The sequence below is a fragment of the Pelmatolapia mariae genome, linkage group LG20 (genome assembly GCF_036321145.2).
Source record: "Pelmatolapia mariae isolate MD_Pm_ZW linkage group LG20, Pm_UMD_F_2, whole genome shotgun sequence".
Lineage (NCBI taxonomy): Eukaryota > Metazoa > Chordata > Actinopteri > Cichliformes > Cichlidae > Pelmatolapia > Pelmatolapia mariae.
The window spans coordinates 12,446,323-12,473,419 of record NC_086244.1 but is presented as its reverse complement, the minus strand read 5'-3'; the positions used below and the strand labels follow the sequence as shown (position 1 = coordinate 12,473,419).

The 27,097-nt window shown below is 40.7% G+C and overlaps 1 protein-coding gene across 1 annotated transcript in view; it reads right to left on the bottom strand.

Annotated features, from left to right (window-relative positions):
- Positions 1 to 7,536: 7,536 nt before the first annotated feature.
- LOC134618937 (phospholipid phosphatase-related protein type 5-like) overlaps positions 7,537 to 27,097 on the bottom strand; it is a 116,368-nt gene continuing 96,807 nt past the window's right edge. Inside the window, exon 6 of the mRNA XM_063464567.1 lies at positions 7,537 to 11,402. Within this exon, the coding sequence (XP_063320637.1) occupies positions 11,373 to 11,402 (30 nt within the window). The 3' untranslated portion in view covers positions 7,537 to 11,372. The remainder of the gene's footprint in view (positions 11,403 to 27,097) is intronic.

Below are 27,097 nucleotides of genomic sequence, written 5' to 3'. Positions count from 1 at the left end.
GGAGGGTTTCTGACTCAATGTTTTTTAGTCTTCAAACAACTGAGCTGCACATATTCCTCTGATGGTGCAACGATCAACTTCCTGGTGGAGCTGCTGCGTGGACGTGCACTGAGGTGGGCTGAAGTGTTAAACTTGCATCCTAACCTTTTATTCGCAGATTTCATCTCCAAGTTCAAGAGTACGTTTGATAACGTTCCAACCTGGATGGTGGAGCTCAAAGATAGCTTTCCCTGCGTCAAAGTAAGAGGAGTGTGGCAGACTGCTGTGCACAATGTTGGATATTGGCCGAGGAAGTATGGCGGGAAGAATGACCCTTACAGGGAGCAGTTTTTCCATGGATTATCAGATGATGAGAAGAGAATTAGCTGCCAAGGAATTGCATGTCTCTTTCGACTCTAGTATTTCTATTTGCATAAAAATGGATGATCCATATGTGAGTACTGAAACAAAAAATAACTACATATCCCAGGGATCTTTATGCCAAACCATTTCCAGACCAAAAAAAGAGTGTGAGTTTGAGGGTAGGTTTCCTCGGATGCAACTCGGCCGCACTTAACTTTCTCCCACAGAGCACCTGAGAAGAATTCAGGCAGGTGAGTAGCTCTATTGTTATAAGAAAGGGCAGGCGATAGTTTCTGTTCCCAGACTCTCTCACAATCCCTGCAAGCTTTTGTTGATTCGGACATTGAACAAAGTTTTTTGGATAAAACTCTCACCTCTGAAGTATACATATGAAGCAGTTACCTGAGCTCCTTGTCGGCATTAGATTGTTCCCGTCTTCCTGGCATAACTCACTGAACCCTGCCCATGACCTTCTTACTTTCCAGTAATCACAATGAACACTTTCATTTGAATTTTCTCGAAGCTCCCAACACTCCTCTGGTTCTGGGACACCCCTGGTTAAGCAAAAACAACACCCAAATTCATTGGGAGAGGAGGCCATAGGTGGATAGGTGAAGTTTTTCATAGGGACGTGGCCCCTTCAATTCCTCCACACTGGCCATACGACTGCATGATGGACGTCCTCCCTGGGGCTCTTCTTCCCACTAGCAGGTTGTATAGCCTAACTAAACTAGAATACAGAGCTATGGAAAAGTACACAAAGGACTCTCTGGCCCATCTCCCTCCCCTCTAAGAGCCGTTTTTTTCTTTGTGGAGAAGAAGGACAAAACCTTATGACTATATATCAACCTTTGTGGTTTGAATGTCTGTTAAGAATAAGTACCCTTTACCTCTTCTCTCCTCTGTTGAAACATTCTTCATTAAATTGGACCTTTGCTTTGCTTACCACCTGGTTGAAATCAAATTATTGGATGAATGGAAAACTGCATTCAATACTCACCTTGGTCATTTTGAGTATCTGGTCATACACCCTCTGTTTTTTCAGGCCATGGTGAATGACGTCCTTCGAGATTGTCTCAATTCAATTCAATTCAATTTTATTTATATAGCGCCAAATCACAACAGAAGTCGCCTCAAGGCGCTTTATATTGTACAGTAGATCGCACAATAATACATACAGAGAAAAACCCAACAATCATATGACCCCCTATGAGCAAGCACTTTGGCGACAGTGGGAAGGAAAAACTCCCTTTTAACAGGAAGAAACCGCTGGCAGAACCAGGCTCAGGGAGGGGCGGGGCCATCTGCTGCGACCGGCTGGGGTGAGAGAAGGAAAACAGTATAAAGACATGCTGTGGAAGCAGGTTTGTCTTCGTCCTTTACTGTCTTGACAACATCCTAATCTTTTCAAAATCACTTTATGAACACGAGTCTCAGATCTGTCTGGTGTTGCAGTGTCTGATGGAAAATGAACTGTTTATCAAAGGTGAGAATTGTGAGTATCACACTGACTCCATTTCCTTATTTGGATACATTGTAGAGTGAGGACAGGTTAGGGCAGACCTGGAAAAGATCCAGGTGGTACTAGATTGGGCAACACTAACTACCTGGGAGCACCTTCAACACTTCCTTGGGTTTGCAAACTTTTATTGCCAGTTCATTTGCAACTTTAGCAAAATTACTCTCCCGCTCACCAACCTCACCTCTCCTAAAGTTGCTTTCCAGTGGGAGGACGCAGGAGGAAATGTCTTTTCCACACTCAAAGACCTCAGCTTCCATCCTCACCCAGCCAGACACATCACACCGGTTCATCGTGGAGGTGGACACCTCTGACTATAGGGCCAAAGCCGTCCTATCCTAATCCAAAGAAGGTGAAATACAACCCTGTGCCTTTTTCCCTCACTGTCTCTCTCCAGATGAAGGCATTTATGATGTTGGGGACCAACAGCTGCAGGCAGAAAAGATGTCCTTTGAGGAGTGAAGGCACTAGTTAGAGGAAGCTGAACATCAGTTCTTTGTGTGGAGAGACCATAAAAACCTTGCTTACCTCAAAGCCACTAAACGACTGAACTCCAGACAAACCAGGTGGGGTCTCTTCTTCACTTGCTTTAATTTTTATGATCACTTATAGACCTGGTTCCCTGAATGTGAACCCAGACACTTCATCCGGTCAGTTCTCCATGTCTGATGCCACTGTTGAAGAAGCAACAATCTTGCCCCCACCGGTCTTGTATTAGTGGTTCACTGTGACAGGAAATTGAGTCGTTACTCTGGAACGCTCGGCAGGATGAACCCAAGCCAGGTAATGGACATGGAAAGATGTTCTGCCTGTCAAATATGTGCCCAAAACAAGGCAGTTTGTTCTCCTCCCTCAGGACTCCACTGACCTCAACCTGCACTTGGATGTCCCTGGTCTCATATTGTCCTGGATTTTATCACAGTTACATTAATTATTGTGGATTTTTTCTCCGAAGCTGCTCATTTTGTCACCCAACTGAAACTGCTGAAACTACTGGAGACTGTCGAGCTTATTATGAACCATGTGTTCCACCTTCACAGAATTTCCATGGACATCATTTCAGACTGTGAACCTCACTTTATATAACAAGTGTGGAAGGAGTTCTGTACCTCTCGTTCTCTCTGAGACAGGTAAGTGAGAAGAGCGATGCTGTAGTAACATGAGATGCAGGGAGAATCTTGGCAGCACTGAACATGGCACGAAACTGATTGAAAACCTTTCAGCCACTAATTTTCTCTGCCAGTTTATTCCAACACGTGCTGCTGAAAACGCCGGTGAAACGAGTCGGTGAAATCCGTCAATGAGAGAATGACCCACCTCTCAGAAGAAAACAAAACAAAAAAATCAAAGAAACTGTTGAGCTAAAAGCAGCAAGAGGTACAACTAGATGTTTTCAGGAATACCAGACAAGCCAGAAGAGGATCTGGAAATAACGGCGAGACATTTAACCCAAACCCACCGAAAAATCCCAGACATTGGCTTTTCTCAAATGTCTTTGCCATTTGGGAGGCAAATGACCAGATGGATGCAGACCCAGACCGATCATGGCCAAATTCACACATTTTAAACAGAAAGAGCTGGTGAAGAGCCGCAGTCGTCAACTGAGAGGAACGGACTTCAGGGTCAATGACCAGTTTCCCAAGGAGATCCTAGAGCGACGCAAGTTCCTGTTCCCGATGCAAAAAAAGTTTATCCAAGGAGGCATAGCCTGTCTCTTTGCTTTTCTTGTTATTTTTAGGTTAGTCTGGAATATATGTGTTTAAAATATAGATCTGTGTATCGTTAGTATATATGGCCCAAATGTTGATGACCTCTTCTTTTTTCATACATTCTTCACTTACAATACAATACAACTTTATTTGTATAGCACATTTAAAACCAGAGGTAGCCGAAGTGCTCCACATAATCCAATAAAACAGTAGTAAAATACAAAAGCAGATAAGCTAGCAGGTGGGAGGCATACAAGTATACAAGTACGCAGATAAGCAAGTAAGACTTAACGATAAAATTGATAAAACAATATAAGCAAAAGAGAGGAAAGGGGAGGGCAAGAAAGTACACTTAAAAGGCCTGCTCTAGGAGGCCTGGAAGGCTAAGCTAAAAAGTTGGGTTTTCAATCGAGACTTGAAGGTCTGGATCGAGTCAGACGCGCGAATAGTATGAGGAAGGTTATTCCAGAGGTTAGGTGCGACTGAAGGCACAGTCACCTCTGGTTTTCAGCCGTGACCCAGGTTGCACCAAAAGCAATTGGTCAGACGATCTCAGTGTTCTACTGGGAGTATACATGCTAAGGAGATCAATAAGGTAACTAGGTGCGATATTATTTATGATTTTATAGGTAAGCAGTAGGATTTTGAAATCAATGTGGTATTTAATTGGAAGCCAGTGGAGGCCAGTGAGAATAGGGGTGATAGACTCAAACCTACGAGCACTTCAGTTTCAGATCACTCTGACACCATAATAATAGGAGGAGACTTCCACCTGGTATTTAATCCAGAAATTGACAGAGAAATTCATTCTATTACTATCAGACATCATGCACCAGTGTCTATCTCTATGAAACACAAAAGAGTCCCAACACCAATTAGGAACTCGAGATTTAATGCATCATTACATCCTTATGGCTTAGAGGGAGTGTTTTCTGCCCAGCAGGGTAAGAATTTAGTGATTCCGATTCCATTATTGATATTACTTATTGATTCAATACCTAATCAGTTCTCTTATTGATTCTCATTGTGTTCTCACTAGCTTCACTTTGAGAGTTACCACCATCAGTAAGCAGCATATCAAAGACATTACATTTGTACAAATTGATGCATGTTTTGTGGTCAAATGTTTGTGCATGTTGGATGTATTTCCTCTCTTCGTTGTGGATCATTCCTCAAAAAAGTAATGTATTACACATATTACACAGAACACTTTTATTAAAAGTAATGCAGTACATTACTTAATTACTCCAAGGAGAAAATAATTAATTGTACTCCTCATAACATTACTTTCATCTTACTCTGTAAAATGACCTGATACAAAGTGTCTCATCATTACCATTTAACTACACTGCAAAACAGCTATACTTGAAACAAGCCAAATATTCATAAATGTGACAAAATTTTCTTGTTTTGAGGGAAAAAGTCTGCCAATGGGGTAAGCAAAAGTTGCTCGACTAGAATTCTTAAAACTAGTAAATTAATCTAACTGCTGTATGCCTTTTAACTAGACAAAACTGTCAAAAATTTATGCTTAATTGAAGAAAATGTGACTTATTATAAGAAAAGACACTTTGATATTTAGAAAATTTGTACCTAAAATGAGTATTATGCTTTCTTGAACAAGCTGTTTTCAAGAATTATTTGCTTACTTTAAGATTCTACACCTTAATTTAGATTTCCCACATAACAAAAAAACTTTCTATAGGACAAATATTCTTAAAACTGAATTGTTTCTTTCTTGAACTTTTTATATGTATATATATAAACCTGATGCTAGAGTCCCACACGCCATCACAAATCCCTATCCATATGTATGGGCTCAAATTGTGGTCATAAATATTTTGTACTTGTAAATCAGTTTTGTATGTGTAAAAAGAATTTGTGTGTGCGTTAAAAAAGATTTGTATGTGTAAAAAGAATTTGTGTGTGTGTAAAAAAGATTTGTGTGTGGACTTAGCCAAAAAATACGTGTGAAACTCTGCACTCAAGTTTCAAGTTACAAGTACGAATTTTGACCCTATTTTTCTTCCTTTCATCTGATTGGTCAATGTCATGTCAATCACAAATTTAACAATCCAATCAGAGAACAGATGGGTTTGGCTGTCAGAGGGGCACTTTTTTGAATTGCAGGTCCTTGAAGGGTAATACAGTTTGAAGCTGGAGGATCTCTATATAAATATCCGATAGAAGCTAGCTCCCCTAACTTTCAGTAGCTGTTGAAAGGATAAAGTTGTATATCAGTGGTTAGAAATAATATTATTACTTTAGGATTTATTTAACACAAAGTCAGGGCTGACCCGGGACCATTGCTGAGAGTAACAGTGCGCAGCATAAAGGTCCTTTGACATCGGATGCAGCATGTGCTGCTAATGCTAATGCTACTAAAAGCAAAGGATCCAGAATTTGTTGCGCTGGCTGCTGAGCTCTGTGGGTTTTTGCGGCAGCTCTACCTGTACTAGATGCACCTGCTCCTTGTCGTTTCTATCTCTGACTTTATGTCCTCTACGAGAGTTTCTGTTTTTTATCTTCAAGTGTTCAATAAAAACATGAATCACTAATTCATAACGAAGAAAGCTTTGTAACTATCCCCACTAGTGAAGACTGTGTCATTTCCACAACATCAGATGAAAGGAAGAAAAATAGGGTTAAAATTCGTACTTGTAACTTGAAACTTGAGTGCAGAGTTTTCACACGTTTCCACACACAAATCTTTTTTACGCACACACAAATTCTTTTTACACATACAAATCCTGGTTTACAAGTACAAAATATTTATGACCACAATTTGAGCCCATACATATGATGAGGACACACATATGATACTCCTACTCCTAGGCTGGGATCAACATTCACTCAGCTTTAGCGTCACTCTGGGTTTTGGCTAGCTTAGCGTTAGCATGCTGTCTGTACTTTCACAGAGCTGAAGTTGTTTTAGCAGCATAATACAGTTGTTTCTGTCCTGGATGCAGTTTGCACTTTACCATTATGCTTTTGTGCAATAGAAATAAAGGTAATATCCACTCTGCCCTACTATGTTCGTCCTCTGATAACAGAAATCAGTTAATTGTAGCGCAAGCACAAGAACCAGTAAGTGGGATCGAAGCAGACTATCGATTCCAAGGATTTCAACTACCAGGATTCCCAGCATGACTGCTATGACAGCATGATCTCACTGTCCAGTTTCATACTGCAACAGCAGTCTCCTGTCTCAGTCCCGGCTGCCCATCAATCACTCAGCAAGCAAGAAATGGGGCCCCAATAGTGAAAACTGAATCACCAGGCCATGACCTCCATAACCAGACTCAGAGTCTTCTGGCACAAACACTCGGCATTCCAGTCTCATTGCTGGTACCTTTTGCAACAGAAATCCAGCTGCCCAGCATGACAGAGGTCGCACCTTCAGCTTGGATGCCGTGATGCCAGGTCCCAGTCTGCCTCACTCCTCCCAGGCTGAAGCTAGGCTGTAGCCTATGCCTTTAGTCATTAGCAAGTCCTTGATGCACGCACATAGTCAAAATGTATACAGGAAGGACAAATGAAGAGGATAAAGAAAAGTGGACAGAGAACATCCATATTTCCTGCACCCCCCTGCCTTCCTAGAGGTTAAACTCTGAATATAATTAATATTCGCTTGAAAACACTTTTTCTTGCAGATTCAAGGACTGGAAGAAAAAATAATTATCAGTTAAGTGTCTTTAAAAATTAAAGCTTTGAAGGAAAGTCTTAATCAAGTATGATTAATCAAGTATGATTATTAATACTTAATTAAGAACGATTAAGACCTAACAGAAAAAAGAGATGGGGATTTGAGTCCTTTTAGTGTTTTTTATTCAAAGGCTGTAAACAACTTCTTCTATAGTGTAAAAGGTCACAGTTTTAACTTAAAATTTGAAAAGAACTGGATAGAATTTTGAAAAGAAGAACATGAATAATATAAAAATAACTTGGTCAGAAGAGGTGCAATGACATCCATACAAAGTAGTCCACCAGAAGTAAAGAATCACTACAGCATGGAGGAAAAAGGTAAAAATCACAAGTTTAGAAAAGGTTGTAACCCTTGTCAGAACAAGGTCATTTAAGGAATGGGATACACAGCAGAACTGAAATATAAATAGAACAGAGAGTATAAAAATGTAAGTGTAATTGTGAACATTAACATGAAACATACTTTGTTTTACTTAAATAAGATAAAGAAGCAATAACAGTTATCTGAGAGATAAAAGAAACATCTATTGTGAACGCACCCACACACAATGCACAGTCATAAGAAAATAGATAAGCAGTAATGTACAATATGACTGAAAGGATATACATATAAGCATTTTTTGTAGTTTTAACATATACGTTTTTACAGTTCTCTTTTGTTTTGAATATGCTGGGATAGTCTTGATGCATGCTCAATCATCCAGGTAAGTAAATCCCAAAAGGTTGATTTTGTTCATCTGGACGTTTTCAGTGGGAGAAACGTTTCGTCATCATCCAAGTGACTTCTTCAGTCTCAGCTGACTGCAGGTTTCCCCAAATCTTATAAACAGTACATTTGCACAATGACTGAAACCAGCCCACTGATGAACAATAGGCTGGGAGGTCAGTACCTTGATCATTAATATGCAAATTGTCATGAGCATTGATTAACAACCACTGATCAGAGACCACTGACTAATAGCCATGAGTACCATTCACAGAGAGTTGGGGAATATCAGTAATGGGGAACATCTAAAAGCTGAAGTGTACCGTAAACCTACGCATAAGGATCAGTATTTAAAGTTTGACTCTCATCATCCACTGGAGCATAAACTGGGTGTCATCAGGACGCTACAACACAGAGCGAACACCATCCCCACTGACACAGCGGCCAGGGAGGCAGAAGAACAGCACATCAAGAAGGTCCTGAGTAAATGTGGTTATCCCAGATGGACTTTTGTCAAAGCTGGAAAGGCACATAAAGAAAGCTCCAGCCGATCCAGTAGAGAAGATAAGAGATAAGATAAGATAAGACTTTACTGATCCCACGACGGGGAAATGTTTGCGTTACCTCAGCTCAGGTACAGATATCAGAAGGAAAATACAAAAAATACAAATAAAATACAAACAAATAAAAAAAGAGAAGGACAACCGCTGCCTATGCAAAAACCCTTTATGTGTCAGGAGTATCGGAACATTTGAGTTTTTTTGTCTTTGAAACCCCAAAACACGCTGCGCCAAAAAATTGGTCCACCCCAAGGATCGGGTCCCCCGACACAAACAGAGTAACATAGTGTACGCTGTTAAGTGCCAGGAGGATTGCCAGGATTTATACATCGGAGAAACCAAACAACCTCTGGTGAAGCGGATGGCACAACACAGAAGAGCTACCTCGTCAGGCCAGGACTCTGCAGTCTATTTACACCTACAGGCCAGTGGACACTCTTTCAATGATGAGGATGTACACATCCTGGACAGGGAAGAACGCTGGTTTGAGCGCGGAGTCAAGGAGGCCATTTACGTGAAAAGGGAAAGACCATCTCTGAATCGAGGAGGGGGCCTAAGGGTACATCTGTCACCATCTTACAATGCTGTGATTGCAGCCATTCCCCAACTCTCTGTGAATGGTACTCATGGTTATTGATCAGTATTTGTTGATCAATGGTCATGACAATTTGCATATTAATGATGAAGGAACTGACCTCCCAGCCCATTGTTCATCAGTGGTGCTAGTTTTAGTTATTATGCAAATGTACTGTTTATAAGGTTGGGAAACCTGCAGTCAGCTGAGACTGAAGAAGTCACTTGGATGAGTGATGAAACGTTTCTCCCACTGAAAACGTCCAGATGAACAAAATCAACCTTTTGGCATACTGGGACAGTGTTGCAGCTCTTCTGATACACATTTGAGCAGGTTTTGTTCCTTAAAATCTCAAATATTCTGTGTGATTTGTTTTCAAGCAGTTATGAAATTTGTGGCCATTTCATTAGCAATGAGGGAAGTCATAGCTTGATTTAAAGTGCTGTTTTGTGAATGTTCTTATTCGCAGTCTTCATCAATAAGTGCTTTAGTTGTCACTACAAAAATAGAGATTTGAAGGGCCAATAGATTTTCTGTGTGTTTTAATGCCAAAGAAAGCCCAAAATGGTTTTGGTACAAAGAAGGAGTCCCAATACAAATGACACCGCAATGACAACACAGATGAAAAATGGGACTTGGATACAACGCTAACCTACAATACTACAGAAGTGGGACAAGATTTATGGTGATTTCTGATTTATTTTAAGTAGTGTTAAGGAAAACAGATATCTTTAGATATTTTATCATTTCAAGTATGTCTTTATCAAAAATTTCATGTGACAGTCTTTTTCTGATGTCAGCAGTTAATGCAGATGTGCGCCATTCATTAAACCTAAATGCCAGATATTTACTACTTAATCATCAATCATTACCATCCATTTTCTCCTACTTATCCAATCTTGTAATTACATGTTGCTTTTGCTTTGGTGGCTGACTTTGCTATGAAATAAATGGAGTCACCATACTAAATTTGGTTACAATTACAAGAAACAAAGAAAAACTTATGAACTTTCAAAGTATGGGCATTTCAACAATAATAACTTAAAATTTAGTTTGCTCATCATCTTAGTCAGTTATGGACTAAGTCTTTTTGGAACTCTTCTGCTTTGTATATCAGCTCCTGGGCACTTTTCAAGTGTTGAGGGCAGGTTTGAAAACTATATCACAAACTTTTATAGGAGAAAGTCAAAGCAGCAGTCTAGAAGTCGAAGGCAAAGAGACACAGAACAAAAACAGAGGGAGGGGTGATTGTCTGGTGCAGCTAAGAAAGCCTAAATACTTTTGTCAAAGTATAGTCAGAGTGTATATTGTTGTCATTGGTTGCAGCTGACTGTATACTGTATAAACACATAGACTGTTGTACCCTAAACCCTTAGTGAGATGGCTGGAGAAGTCAGACATGATGAAAAACACTTCAGTTTTCCTTATTTGCTCCTTTAACTTCAGCCTGTATTTATCAACGTTCTGAGAATTTTCATGTGTGGTCCAGCAAAGCACTGGACTTCCCAAATGTTGGAAACGAGCATGAGAGAACATCCCCCAAACACCATTACCCTGCTTTTTAGACATTGTGGGGGCTACGTTAGCAGTTTTATGCTGCATCTGTCAATCATTCTAGTCTACCACTGCTGCTTTCTGTCTTACAGCGACAAATACTCAGAAACTCTGTTTATGCAATCAGAATTGGTACAGTATACCTTTCCTCTTTAGTCTGTTTATTTTCTATCACTGATTTAAGTTGAAAATTTCACTGTGATTAATTTGATAAATACAGGCTCAGTAGTTACATTCTGATACTCACAGCATTGCTTTAGAAATGTGATGCAACACAAGGAAGTAATAAAATATAGAAAGAGAGAGTTTTGACAGTCAGTCAACTTACTGTTTTTCCTTATAACCATCTTATTGGAAAAATACTTTTTCACATATAAAATAATAATGTATTTGACTTGAGCAGCACTGATGTTGTATCCAGTCCAGTCCTTCACATGATCATCTAGTCTCCCAGTCTGCTTGGCTTCATTTGGGAGTCCAACAACGATTCAGAATAAGTGCATAGATGGAAGCAAAAGAAACCTTTTTTCTTTGAGTACAAGAAATTGCGAGTGAAAACAGGGGCCTGATAAAGACAACAAAGAACAACATACCACAGACCAGACACACACTAAGAATGGGTTTAGCGCTGCACTCTTAATAATTGGATTGGACGGTGAAGAGTGTGGACGTCCAGTGGGTCTGCCACACAGCCGATTCCACATCATGTGACCTCAGCGAAGGCGATGTGATTCTATAAAGGGGCAGGAAGAGCAAACAAACAAAATCAGGACAAAAGACATAAAATTTGGCGAATGCCTCAAAAATAAACCTGGTTTGGCATTCCTAAATACACATGTAGAAATCTGAGAAGACATCACAAATGGCATTTGACCTGACTGTAAGAAAATGCCTGTGAAGTTAGCCATTACATGTGATCATTTAAGCATGTTTATTTTGGGTCATATTCATTAGGTGGTTGACATTGTGGGACGTCTACCAGTCAGAAGGCTTGATCCCTGGCTCACCGTGTCCATGTGTCGAAGCAATTGGAGAGCTCCAATTGAGTAAAAGAGTTATTTCAGTAGCAATTAATTTACCATGATTAGCAAATGACTGATTCATGAGCCTGCAAAGCTTTTCCTTGTGTAGGATGTTTAGGTTGTTCTCTTAAAATGACCTCATTAACTCCAATGAAAGCAGCACTCCAATACTTCTCATTAGGTTCTAAATGTATATCATAGAATCCTGCACTGTTTAGGAACCACTGCAGCATTAAAACGATTAAGTAGTGGATGGCTGAGATTAGATTTAGATAATTAGTTTCTCCACAAGCAAAGTGGATTTTCTAATGTTTAGTTATGGAGCACCGGAAAAAGTGGACGGCTACATAATGATTTTTTTCCACACAGCTAATCAGGGGAAAGGATGCACAACTCAGACTTTCATAGTCAGGAAAATGATTTCACTAACTATTAATCCAGATGTTAAACTAAACCTGTGTTAGCTGTGTTAGCTTGCACAGCTATGTTGTGCAAACTAACATCTGCAAACTGCTTTGCAACCCACCCACCCCCCGCATTCGTTGCCTGGTGTGTACTGTGCTAGGCTTTTACTACTGCTCTCTCCAGAACAGAGCTACATCCCTAAAGACACATTTCTACAGTTGGGGAAAAAACAATTTTCTTTTGTCTATAGTGGTTCTGACTAAATGATTTTCTCTTCTGTGTTTAAGGCTGAGTTTGTCCCGCAGAGCAAATTTCTTTTGCATTAAAGACTCACCAAACACAGTAGATATACAGAATTACATGTTTCTCATCTAAACAAAAAGAGATGCTGCTCTATAAATGATTCTCCATCAGTCTTGCAGATCTGGTAGAACAGATACTTTTTACATGGTATATTTGCATGATGTGACACGAGATTAGTGCAACAGGGCTGTAATTCCAAACTCCTAATTTTCAGCAGTAGCAGTCGGGATTTTATCCTTTCCTGACTTTTCCTGACTTCAAACATGTGTCACCCCAACAAGTGAATGCAAAAATCCAAAAACCAAAACCAAAACCAACCAATTTAAAAAAAGCTGCTGCTGCTGCTATTAGAATAAACAGCATATATTTACTGATATCTTTTCTTTCTATTAAAGAATAATGTCGGTCTTAAAGTCTGCTAAGTATTTATAGCTTTTCTAGTTGCTGGTGTATTTCAATCCAATAGTTTTGTATTTGTCGACATTCCCAGAAGACATGATAATGGTTTGCAGTTTGCACCTTTTTTATTGTGCACCTTCATCTGGGGAGTAATAAAATAATTTTGCTACATTGTTCTGTATATGTTTTTGTGCTTTCCCACTGAACTACTCAGATGCCCTTCCATTGTTCATCGTCTGCTTTTGTGAGGCCTCCCTACCTCTCCCAATTTTCCTATCCCATCTTTCTCTTTCTCCCTTTCTTTGTTTTGAGTGTTTTCATATTCTGGAGACTTGTTAATTTGGGAAATTATTCCCCTTTTACAATTTGCTCCATAAGAATTTATGAACAACTGAATAAAAGGTTTGCTGAATCTATAATAATTCTCAGATTTTTTGATCATAGTAAGTTGTTAGTTGGAGACATCTACAGAATCCTGCTTTTCTAGCCCAGAACTCTTCCTTAGAGTTCAAACTTGTCATCATGTCTGTTTGGTATAAAATCTGAATCTTACGCATGCCAGCTCAGAGTTTTAATATTATCCTCCTTGTTCTTTAATTACCATTTCCATATGTTCGTAATATAGCCTGTATATGAACATCTGGTATCACTCCATAATCAATCTCATTCCACTGTGTTTTAGAGGTAGGATCACGCCAGTGTAATAATATTTTGATTTGTGCAGTGATGTAATTGTTTTTTTTTAAGGATGGTAGACCACAGCTTCCTTCCTTCCTTTGGACTTTGGGTCTTTTGCTTTGCTAAAGTTTCAGAGCCCATCACAGCACAGAAACAGCTTTAGTGAAGGTTACAAATGATCTTTTTATGGCCTCTAACAGAGACTCATCTCTGTGCTTATCCTAATACTGTTGCCCATAATGTTTTAATACGGTGATTAGCATATGCTTTAGATATTAAAGGTACTACGCTGCAGTGGTTTGAAACATATCTATCCAAAAAGACGCCATAGTGCTCGCTTATAGAGGGTCATCTGATTGTTATAGGTTTCTCTGTTTTCTGTGTATTATTGTAGAGTGTTTACCTTACAACATTAATATAACTGTTGTTATTTGGTGTTATATAAATAAAACAGAATTGAATCGAATCAAATTTAAAAAAACTCTCATTGTGTAACTGAATACGCCAGTAGGTTGGTTGGGGGATAGTGGTCCCAGGAAAACAGCATTATTGGCTAGCTTATTATTGAGAAGAAAAAAAGAAAAGAAAAAAGGCAGATTAGGACAACAGGTGTTTTGATAAACTACCTAGACACCTTGACATTATCGCAGCGAATGGATTACTTTATGCTAAAAGCAGGAAAAATAAAGCCTAAACGTAAAGAGACTAATGTGTCTTTTCTTCTTCCCTTTGAAGATGCGGATGCATATTATGATACCCAGTGTGTCGGGATAAGAAACTTATGACAACTATGGTAACCTTTGACCTATTATCTTGTAAACTCGTTTGGTGTGCTTGGGGAAAAAAAAGACTTCACCTAAAGATAAAGTGGGGGTTAAATTGCACCTAAATGCACCAACACTTGAAATGTTTAAATCACTTTAAAAACACACTTTTTTTCAAAGGCTTTTTAGGAGTAGTACCAGAGTCAACCTGTAGTCAGTTTTAGTCAGCTGTTGGTCACTCTTAATCCTTTTATTTTGTTAATCATATTCATTGTATATCTCATTGTCTATTTTACTCATGTTTTATTATTTAATATATATACTGATTTATTTTTATCTTCTTTTTCATTTATGTATTTATTTTGTTGTTATTTATATTTACTTCTTTGTCTGCTTGGTGTATGGTTTTTAACTGCTATCTCTGTTTTATTATTGGAAAGCACTTTGGTCAACTTTTTTTAAAGTGCTATATAAATAAAGTTGGATTGGACTAATATTATATCAAAAGTCAGTCTGATACCAGAGGACTGGTTGTTATAAAGTGTGAAAACAAAAGTGTTCCATATGCTTGGAACATTACTGCTGAGACTTCTTGTTACTGTCCAGGAGAGCTTTAAGAAAGTAGACTATGACATAGAGCCTAAGCCAGTCATTCCTACAGATGCATTTCTGCTGTACAGCTAATATTGTTCTCTTTTATCCTCCTTGACTACAGAGACCTATGAGCATTTATATTGGAGGAGATATCTGGTAGTTTTCTCCGGTCAGGTTTCTAATAAAATTAGGATTCCACTTGTATAATGTACTAAAGGTAATCTGCTTTCATAGATTTAGAGGTCAGGACAAAATGTTAGCCTGTTCCACTCATTTATCTTTGAGGTAAATTATTCTCTGTGTTGGAGACTTAAAGTGATGTCACTGCTTTAAAGATTCAAGCAAAAGAGAAAAGAGAAGCGTGGGCTTCATTTTTGCGACTCAAAGGTTGCTTCCTGCAGTGGCATTTTGTTTATTGTGGCTCGTTTAGCTTCCAGGCATCTTTAGACTGTGCTATTTTTAGAGCAGGCAATTTTCCGCAGAGGCTGTCGTAGCTGAGGTGAGAGAGTGAGATTTGGTGCTCTTTCTCAGGCAGCCAAGTACAAGCTGGAAATTGTGAACTGAATCATCAGATAGGGGTGGTGTATATTCTATATTTCACTCTTAAATGAGTGTCTTAGAGGAAATGAAAAGACACAGCAAGCTCAGTGAGTGCACTTCAACATGTGCCCAATTCAGTGGACAGTAAATCACCCTCTCTTTTATGGACCAAAAGACTCACACGCATCAAAACTGAAGAATCAAATCGAATTCTGTGCATAATTTGCATAATGTTTCGCAGATTTATTTTTTGTGCAATTTTGCATGGTTTTTTTTTTACAGCTTATTGTGTTCTGCGTCCTGTTTGGCTGTAGACCATTGTCAATCAATCTTGCACCGTGTCTCCTGTACAGTACAGAATGTGTTCAGCTTGTCAAATTTACATGAATCTTCGATCGCTAGCAGTGTGACTCTGAAGTGCTGTACTGTATGTTTGTAAGTTTCCTCCCCAACAAACACAACAGTGTCGATAAAACGTTTGCACCGTCAAAGGCAGCCGTGGGTGCCTTTCTGGTTTCATTCTATAACAGTGGACTTCGTGGATTCGACCCATCGAGGGTTATTTTTAGAACGTAACTAAAGCCATAAACGAGGGACCACTGTGTATATGTATATATGTATATATATATATATATATATATATATATATATATATATATATATACACACACACACACACACACACACACACACAGATACATATATACATATAAAAAAAAACACCCAGCTCGCCCGTGCGGGTGGTTTATCCTTCAATCTCGGGTCCTCTACCTGGGAGCTTGAGGGTCCTGCGCAGTATCTTAGCTGTTCCCAGGACTGCGCTCTTCTGGACAGAGATCTCCCACAGCTCCTTCAAGCTGGCTTTGTCATGGGGTGCCGCTTTCCTACAGTTCCGACGGAGTTGGTGTCAGTCTTTGGTCAGTTGTTCCATCTCTCTCTCTTCTGCCTTTCCTTGGGGCTGTGGGCTCACTCCTCCTAAGCTCACCAAACATCTCTTTGCAGACCTCGTAGATGAACTTCCAAAGGCTGTTGAGCTTGCTCTTGGCAGTTCCCTTAAATATCACCTCCAACAGTTGCCGCAAATCGGCATTAAGGGTTTGCCTTTTGCCTTGGTCATCTGTTAGGGTACCTTCTCCATCCCAGGGTTTTCCTCACCTGTTTCAGATGACTCAGCCCGGTCCTGCAGCACTGTGGTTGCTCTCCCAGCTTTTGGACCCCCTCGTCTGACCTGCTTCTCGTCTATCTGGTTTCTGCATTTTCTACCATATTGCATATTTCTATCTTGATGGATGCATATCCCCTGCTCGACATTACCTTCTCCCACCGACATGCACGCTTCTCTTGTCCTTACTCATTCCGTCAATTTGAGGCAGTAACATGTCTCTAAAAGTTGAATTAGGATTATGTTTCCCACTGTGCAGCATCATAGCAGAATCGTGCCTTTTAAATGAATTGCTGCCTGAGGGAGCCCTGAAGATCATGGGGGCTCCAAATGTTTTTGGTTTTTGGCCCTGTTGCACAGAGGTATTTTATGGTATAAAAAAATCACTGCACTCTACTATTTTTATTTTCTTTTAATTTTAAGTTTCTGGAACTGGGGTTGTAGCTACTCCTAAATTTCTTCCTCAGTAAATTATTCCGACTGCTGTCACACTTCAGTTTTAAACAGCTTCTGCGGGCTGAAAATGGTTCAGCTTTGTAAATCCTGGAAAACTTCTGTTGGGACACCAGTAATTTTTGTAATACGATGATTTTCAGTGTACTTGGGATAGCCACTTGTGTATAATATCTACTATGGTACTTAATCCTGCATATTTGTGACCACATTATTCACAAGAACCACTATGTTATAAATAAATCCAATAACAGCATTTAGAGGGATTTATTAGGGTTATGGAGTTCAGCAATAATAATGCTGAACATTGTGTGTTACATGATTCAATATGCAACTTTTCCAAATATAAATACCAGAGAACTTTGTAAAATTTAAGACAGAAAAAAACACCAGACACTTTTCATATGAGTGAGCCACCAGTGAAGGCTAAGTGTGGCCCATAGAAAGATGTAGGTATGGGCCACATTTGGAGAAGCATCTAAACAGATCCAAGTTCAAACAGTAGCATAAGGAAAAGCCCAAACATACAGTCAGACACATCAAACATGCAGAGTGACCCCTTGTGACAGGGGGCAGCCAAAAGTAGGTTCTTTTATTGTAGGTGTAAAACAGAAAGCACTCAGATTGAACGATAGCTACAGCAAAATATCAGCCAGTTGTATGACATATTTAAAAGAAAGAACAGAAGGAAGTGTGACATTAAATCTGGCAGAGCTCACATCACTTCACAGAGTAATTTATTTGCCTTTTGTTCCTGAGCCACTTGAACCAGCTGAGACCTCGCAGCCAGCGCAGGAAGGCCTCGAGGCACTCCTTAATGTTGCAAGAGCCTTCATCTTCATCATCCGTCTCCTGCAGCAGCAGCAATGTGTTCATGAGTGTGTGTCTGTGTGGCAACAAGTGGCAACAAATGGCAAAAAAAACAAACAAACAAAAAAACAAAACAAATGGCAACATCCAACATTGAGATTTTGATACTAGTTTGTGTATCAAAATGTACAACTAATGGGTCACAATGTAAACAGAGAATCTACTAATTCTGTCAATGCTGCTGATTATTTTATGATTTCTAGATTTTGAATTCCTTATTTAATATGTTCTCTGTTTGGTTCGTAGTTTGGTTCTTGTTAATTCTTAGATTTTCATATATGCTGAGCCTTATTAGTTTATTAGTTCCAGTTTACACTACAGTTTATATTGTTCCCTCAGTGTTTTCTGTCTTATCCTAATGAGTCAGGTTTGCCCACTCCCCCACCCCAAATCTCAATGTATTTGATAATCTTCAGCTGCACCTTGTTACCCTCCCTTGTCCAATTCCCCGATTATCCTTTTGTGTATGAATGACGTTGTCTTCAACTCAGTCTTTGTCTCAGTTTCTGTTATCAAACCCGCATGTCCCTGCCTGTTAAGGAAGTGCTGTGTATTTTGGTTTCCTTACAATGGATTCTGTAATTCTGGAAAATAGCCTACCTAAAGCTTTGCATTTTTGTTCACACCTGTCTGCAAATCTGTGCTTTGCTTTCAATTTCCAACATTAGTTTAAAAATTAATTAGTTAGTAGTTAACTACTGTAACAGGTTTTGGTGACAGTGGTGCTGGAAGTAGTAGCTTTTGCTTTAATTATTCATTAAGTGTCTTTAAGAAAAAAAAATATACTACTTTCATTTGATTTGAGGACATTAAAGATCAGTTACTATTAAAAGACCTGTAAAAATCTTACATCGGTGGGGCTAAATGAATTAACTTATATTATTTGAAATTAATCACTAACTTATTGTGGTGCAGGGGGTTTATGTTTCCCAGGGATCCCAGGTTGGGGGGCTTTTGCCCCCTGGTAGGGTCCAGGGTGAGGGGCCAGACAAACAGTGATTCAGAAGGCCCTTATATTTGTCACATCAAGACAACAGTTGGCCCTGCCTGGGATAGTGTTACCAGTGCCAGGCCTTGGAGACGGGCCTGGGGAGGTGAGCGCCTGTTGGCTGGGCCTCATCCCATGGGGCCCGGTCAGGGGCAGAAGGGGCATAGGCCCACCCTCCTGTAGGCCTACCGCCTGCAGAAGGCGCTGAAGGGATCAGGTGCAGCGTGTGCCAGGCAGCAAAGGGCGGAGCCCCTGGTGGACCAATCCCAACTACACGTCACAAATCCTTGCTGGCAAAACCCCTGTGGTGGTCGAGCCCCTGGGGTGCATGAGGGTTTGCGATTGGGATATGGAACGTCACCTTTCTGTTGGGGAAAGGTGAGTCTGGGGCTCGACTCTGTCCTAGTCTGAAGATGCCCTTGGTGGGAACCCAAGCGGTGTTCTGTTATTGGACTTCTGTGCAAATCAGAGTTTTCTCACAAGTGTACATAGCACTAGGATACTCCATGCCGCAAGTCGATGATTGATTTTGTATTCTTATTATCAGGTCTGTGGCCGAATGTTCTGGATACTTTAATGAAGAGAGGGACTGAACTGTCAGCTGATCACCACATGGTGGTGAGTTGGATCAGGTGGCAGAGCAGGATGCTGGACAGACCTGGCACATCTAAACATACAGTGAGGGTGCACTGGGAATGCCTAGCAGAGCCCCTGGTCCGATACATCTTTAACTCCCACCTCCAGCAGAGCTTCAACAGTATTGTGATGTAGACTGAACTGAGTCTGAATGGACCATGGACCATGTTTAGCACCTTGCTGAGGTACTGCTGCACTGAGCTGCGACCGCAAGGTGGGTGGTGCCTGTTGAGGTGGTAACCCCTGAACCAGATTAAGGGCAGCATCAGGTGGAGAAAGGCTAATCTGTGGGACTTCAGGGGCAGCCGATGTGTACCAGCAGGCCAAGCGCACCTTGCTCGGGCAGGACTTAAAGCAAAAACTCGGGGTGGAGAGAAGTTTAGTGAGGCCACAGGAAAGACTTTTGGAGTGACTCAAAGTGATTCAGGAAAACAGTCAAGTGACTCCAGAGAGTAAAGCGGTTCTGTATGTATACTGTGCATATTGAGGATGGAGCGCTTCTGACTTCAATTGAGGATATTGTCAGGCAGTGGAACTAATACTTTGAGGACCTCCTTAATCCACTGACGCATCTTCCAGAGAAGAAGCAGAGTCAGGGGACGAGGGGGACGACTCATCCATCACTGGGGGTGAGGTCACTGAGGCAGTTAAATTGCTGATTGCTGGCAGAGCCCCTGGGGTGGATGAAGTTTGCCATGAGTTCCTAAAGGCTGTGGATGTTGTAGGGCTGTTCTGGTTGACACACCTCGACAATGTTGCGTGGAGATCTGGGGCAGTATCTCTGGATTGACACACTGGGATTGTGGTTCCTATCTTTAAAATGGGGGACTGCAGGGTTTGCGCCAACTATAGGGGGATCAATGTGCAAATACATAACTCTTTTTTTTAAGTGCAAAATATAAATACAAATAATAGAATAATTTTAAAATCACATAAACCTATGTTCTTTTCACAATTAAACATAGAACATTTACCATAAAAAAAGATTAGCATCATTTTTGACCATGGCTTCTTTTTGTGTGACAGAGCTTTAACCTTTAAATGGCACAGCGAACTCTGTCCATAGACAATGATTTCTGGAAATGCTTGTGAGTCTACGCAGTGATATCCACAACAGAATCATGCCTGTTTTTAATGCAATGCTGCCTGAAGATTACAAGAACCACTGGCCATCTTTCCTCCTAAGAAACGTTTGCTCTCTAAGGGTGCATTTTTCTTTAAATACCTAGGTATCCTCCTAAAGGTAGATGTTCAAACAGTACACGACCAGGGTGAGTTGGGTCTCTTTAATAAAGGATTTTATTAATGTTCTTGAGATACCAGGAGCTGTGCAGTTCTTCAAGTGAGAGCAGAGGATGGCTGACTGTATCTGGATAACCCTGTGGAGCTCTTTCTGCTGTGCTACTGTGCAGCTGGAAAAAAGGCCAGGACTGTTTCTACTGTGCAGCAATAGAAGGACACCAACAGTTTTTCAGGGATGTTTTTTCTTTGTGAGAATGCTCAGAAAGCAGTCTCTTTCCTTCTTCATTACCTCAGCAGTGTGCGTTTCCCAGATCAGATCCTCGCTGATGTTGACTCCCAAGAAGCGGAAGTCTGAGTCCCTTCTCCACACAGACCCCGCTGATGGTGAGTGACTTCTTCCTTAAGTCCACAATAGGCCCCTTGGTTTTTGCAGTGTTCAGAAACAAGTTGTTTTTTCTACACCACACTGTCAGATGCTCCACCTCATCCCTGTAGGTGGACTCATCGCCCAAAGGCAAGTGGAATGTGGCCAGTGGGACAGAACAGCATGGAGAGCTGTGGCCACAGTAACATCAGTAGACCTATTATCTCTGTAGGCAAACTGGTATGGATTGAATGTGACAGACAACGTCAAGCAGGGTTGGACAACCGACTAAAACAGGGACTGGTTGAATATCCTCGTGAAGACCCCAGCCAGTTTGTCTGCACAGTCCTTCAGTATGTGTCCTGAGATACCATCAGGTCCAGCTGCCTTCCGAGGTTTGACGGCATGCAGCATGCACCTCACATTGTGCTCCTCCACTGTGAGGATGGGACTTTTGATGGTATCAGGATAGGATGCAGCTGCCTCTTGTGATCCCACCTCAAACCGGGCAAAGTAGCGGGTCAGTTCCTCTGCCAGACCTGCTTGCTTTAATTTCTGTCCATGTGTTCTTCAATCTTTCTCTTGTAGTCTGACTTTGCCTCATGGATGCTTCTCTTCCGGTTGGCACAGGGTTTGATGTATAGAGCCACGTCACCAGACTTGAAGGCGGTGTTCCTCTCCTTCAGCAGTCTCTGGCCCTCCCAGGTCATCCAGGGCTTCTGGTTGGGATGGATTCAAATGTGTTTATCCTCTGTGACAATGTCTATGCAGTTCCTGATGTAGCATAGTACACTGTCACAAAACACTTCCAGGTCCGGGTGTTCTAAAATATCCCAGTATGTCTTGCTGAAACATTCCTACAACTGCTAAGAGGCTCCGTCTGGCCAAGCTTTGACTGTCTTTGACTGTCTGTGCTATTTTTGTAGCAGTTTTGCTGAGTGGGATACATGCCAGGATCAAAAACAGTGATGTGTGGTTAGACTTCCCCAGGTGTGGTAGTGGTTTAACCCTATAGCCCTGTTTGATGTCCAGTGTGCTGTCTGTCAGTAACTGCTGGGATACTGGTGGGCAAAATAAACAGTGACACTTCCCTACCAAGACTTTTGCTGCCTGCTAAACTAGTTGTCAACAATCGCACTCATTTAGTCCAATAATTTGGTGACTGAGACGCCGAACAGAATTTTATTGATCAGTCTCTGTCTCGCTTTGTCTGGCAATCATGTTCAAAACAGGAGTGGCTGTAGCTCAGAAAGTAGAGGTTATCTAGTAATCACAAGGTTGGTAGTTCATTTCCTGGCTGCATCCATTGGAGCGTAAATATTAGATAGAAAGCACATATTTATAACAACAACAAAAAAAGCATATGAAGAAGTGCATGAGTGAATGGGGCAAGTTGCTTCGAGTGCTCAGGTAGAGTAAAAAAGTGCCAAATTAGAGCTAGAGCATTCTACCAAATTAGTCTTTTCCTTTTCAATGATCCTAACACTCCCCTGGTTCTTGAACACTCTTGGCTTAGCACTCATAGCTCAAATATAGATTGGAACAATAACTGTATCTCTGCCTGGAGTCTCAGTAGTCACCAAAACTGTTTAAAGTTAGTCTTGTGTTCCTAGCCTGTCTAACTGCCTGATCTGTCTTTTGTCCCTGGTGTATATCATGGGCTAGCTGACATTTTCAGTAAACACAGCTCTTTCTCTCTCTCCCTCCATACCGGCCATATGACTGCTCTATTGATTTGCTTCCTGATGCTTTGTTGTTTTCAAGATGTGTGTACAGTCTCATAAAACATGAACGAGAGGCTTTGGAGAAAGTACCACAGACTCACTAGCTGCTCATATAATCCGTCCCTATTCTCCGCCCGCTGGATTTCTTCTTTGTAGAAAAAAAAAGGATAAATCTGATTTTCTTGATTTCCATGGTCTGAACATGGAGTCAGAATTTCAGAAGTACCCCCAAAACAGGATACAGCTTCAGCGATTCCTGGGGTTTGCAAACTTTTAGGGAACAGAGGGAGCAGAACATTCACTGATTGCTGTGACTGAGTAAATGAACCTTGCCTAACTCCACTCTGCCAAACACCTCAGCTGGCTCTCTTTTGCCAGTAGATTCAACCTAAGCATAACCACTAGGCCCGAGTGCTAAATAAAGAAAACTAAACTGAACTGAAAAATGTTTTGCTTTATTCAGTACAGAGATGCTTTGTAACAGTTTACTTTGTATCTGTTTTATGTGATGTTTCCAACAGACCTATATATATATATACATATACATATACATATACATACATATACATATACATATATATATATACATATACATATATATATACATATACATACATATATATATATATATCATTACATATATATATATATGTAATGATATATATATATATATATATATGTAATGATATATATATATATATATGTATGTATATGTATATATATATATATGTATATATACATATACATATATATATACATATAAATACATATATATATATCATTACATATATATATCATGTAATGATATATTTATATCATTACATGAAATAACTTTGTATTATGTAATGTCGCAACTCTACTCATTTACAGTGTTGGGTAAGTTACTTTAAATTAGTAACTTAGTTACATTACTAGTTACTTCTCTAAAAAAGTAACTCAGTTACTTCAAGTTACTCGTTACTTTCAAAGTAACTAGTTACTAGGGAAAGTAACTTTGGTTTTACTCAGAATTCTCTTGTTAATGTGTTGCTTCCGTAACTGGATACCCAGCAAGATTGCCAGTCTTCTAGCTTGCTTACTTGCCACAAGTGCACTGTGCCACCTACCAATAGAAAGGAAAAAATAATGTGCACATTTCCACGAGAGAAATCCCACGCCTGGACCGTCGTTGACCGCCGCCATGATTCTAGCCTGCTTTTTACATCCAACACAAAAACTGCAGTCGTGGTGCTTTTGATTGTACTCAGAACTCGGAAATTCTGCCTTCTGAATAGGAAGATGTAGGTAACACCAGACTGCAGATGAGCTGCATACAGGGCTGGACTGGGACAAAAAAATCGTCCCGGGCATTTTGACTAGAGACCGGCCTGCCATTATAGGAAAAATCATAAAGCCTTTGAATGAAAACAAACACTGTTGTGACAGTGATGTACACTGTTCTGATGGTATATATGTATCAATCTATCAATTGTTTGTTGTAAGACTCAGATAATTATTTTTTTAAAAGCGAGACATTTTAAATGAGAATAATAAAGAAAAGTATTTCCTTGTCCCCCCCTTTCCCTGTTAATGCCCTACCTGGCCCCCTGGCAAAACTTTGCTAGACCCGCCCCTGCACAGTTACCAGCTGTCAGCTACGTAGAAAAGGATCCTGGTGTTATTTGTCTCTCAGAAACAGCTCATAACTTCCCTTCAACTCATTCATGTCACCTAAAAGGTAAACCTGTTTCTACATCACCTGTTCAGCTCTGATGATTCAGTAAGGACATCTCCTGGTTTCATCTTCATGTTTCCCTCTCACCAGATAACCAAACTGATATCATGACCAGCAGCTTTACAGCTGTGGCTCCAGCAAACATCAGCTGATACTAGAAATTAATATTAAATAAATTCTAACAACAGCTGATCAAGCTTAAACGTGCTGCTGTTGTTTAGCACAACATCGGCTGGTTTCCTCTTTCTGGCGCAAAGTGGGCGATAAATAAACAACAGAGAAAAGCCGATCAGCTGATCATTGATCAGTTTCGTGACTGAAGTAGAAACGGGAGAGAAAGGGAGGTAAGTGACGGAAGTGACGGACAAGGTAAGCGACTCATGTTGTAACTGACGTCAGACATCGGAGATTTTGGCGGAAAATTAAAGCAAGTGGTAGTTTAGATTTGAACAAATTCCTTTAAGCTTCAGTATTACCAAATACACTTATCAATTGTCTTATAACTAACAATATTTGTCTAAATAATCTCCAACACCCTGGAGAACAACGGGGAGAGTTTAGAGGCTCTCCAAGATTACATTGATCAGTGCTTCCAGGATCTCGTGATGAAGAAGGCCCAGTGTGCAGCTTCCCCGGCCAAATCTGAGACGACATCGTCGAAAAGACTTCGCCCGGCAGATTCCCCCGGCACAACATCGCCAGCCGGCAAAGATAAAAAAAAAAAAAAAAAAAAAAAAGATATTGCCGACATACTGGAGTCAATCGACAAGCGATTGTCCAGTTTCGACGCAAGGCTGTCCTTGGTGGAGATTCTTCACCGGGAATTTAAATGCTTGCGAGAATCCCTGGAGTTCAGCCAGCAGCAGGTGGAAACGCTCGCTGCTGAAAATGCCACGCTAAGGGAGTCGGTGAAATGTCTCACAGAAAATGTTACCCAGCTCAATAGAGAAAATAAAAAAATAAAAGAAACAGTCATTGATCTACAAGCTCGTAGCATGCGTGATAATCTGGTATTTTCTGGTATTCCAGAAGCCGCTGGAGAGGACACGGAAACCACGGTAAAAAGCTTCATCAAAACCCACCTGAAGCTGCCGGAGGACACGGTGAAGAACATCGTCTTTGATAGGGTGCATCGCCTTGGCCCCATTCGGGCTGCGGCCGGGAGACCACGTCCTATCGTGGCCAAATTCGGCCACTACAAACAAAAGGAACAGGTGAAAAGCCGCGGCAGGGAATTAAAAGGAACGGACTTCAGCGTGAACGACCAGTTCCCCAAAGAGATCCTGGAACGACGCAGGGTCCTCTTCCCAATCCGACGCGGCTTCATCCAGCAGGGCTCCCGCGCTGTCATCGCTGTGGACCGGCTGTACGTGGACGGACAGCTCCACCGCGACCCCGACATCACTCCGTGGCTGTATTAACTTCACACCAGATAAGAATTCGCTACACCCTTTCCCCATCCACTCACACTAACTTGCATTAACATCTGTTTAACTTACTAGTATCAAATCACATCTTAAGTGTGATATCATAGCAGAATTAACACCGTCACTCTCCGTCAATGGTTTGATCGGAATGTTTCCGGTTTTTTGTTTTTTTTTTCTTCTCGTTTTTTCTTCTCTCCTTTTCCCTCTTGTTTTTATGCTGCTCACCCTTGTCCTTGGTCTCTTTCTTTCTTTCTTTCTTTCACTGCTTCGATCACCTGCTTCCACACTCATCCACAAACAACATCCTTTATTTCGACACATACGCACAGCACGATCACGCACAGTCATGCGCTCAACGGCAGCACATTTACGTCAGTCAGACAGCGCACACAGTCATATAGGATACACACACTTAAGTCAAGCGTACTCATATTAGTAAATATGCACACACATAGTCAGACTCAGGGAGCATCTCGCCACACATTTTTTCTCTCTCTCCCTCTCTTTATTTATGAACAAGTGATGTACTCTCTCCACCTGTCTAAGCGACACACACAGCGCACACCCCTAGTTATACACAGACATCTATGGGTGCACTAAGATTCGTTACATGGAATGTAAATGGAGCTGGCTCCAGAGAAAAGAGGTTAAAAATATTTAACCAACTCAAAAAACTACAGGCAGATGTTGTCCTTTTACAAGAGACCCACAGACCTCTTAGAGGTTCGAATGAACTTAAAACACCTGAGTTTCCTAATGTGTTCTCAGCTTGTTATAATTCTAGACAAAGGGGAGTAGCAATTTTAATACATAAAAATATTAATTTCACAGTACTCGATACAGTTATAGATCCAGAGGGCAGATTCTTAATCATTAAACTATATATACTTGATAAAAAGCTATGTATTGTAAGTGTATATGGTCCAAATGTTGATGATCCCTCATTCTTTCACGGTTTTTTCAGTGCACTCTCTGAACACTTAGATGGCACACTTGTTCTTGGAGGCGACCTCAACCTTGGACTAAATGAAGAAATGGATAGGCTCAATACAGCAGGAACTCAGCGTAATTTGCAGTCCACAAATATAATCAAACAGTATATGAGCGACTTTGGTCTTTGCGATGCATGGCGCTCCCTTCACC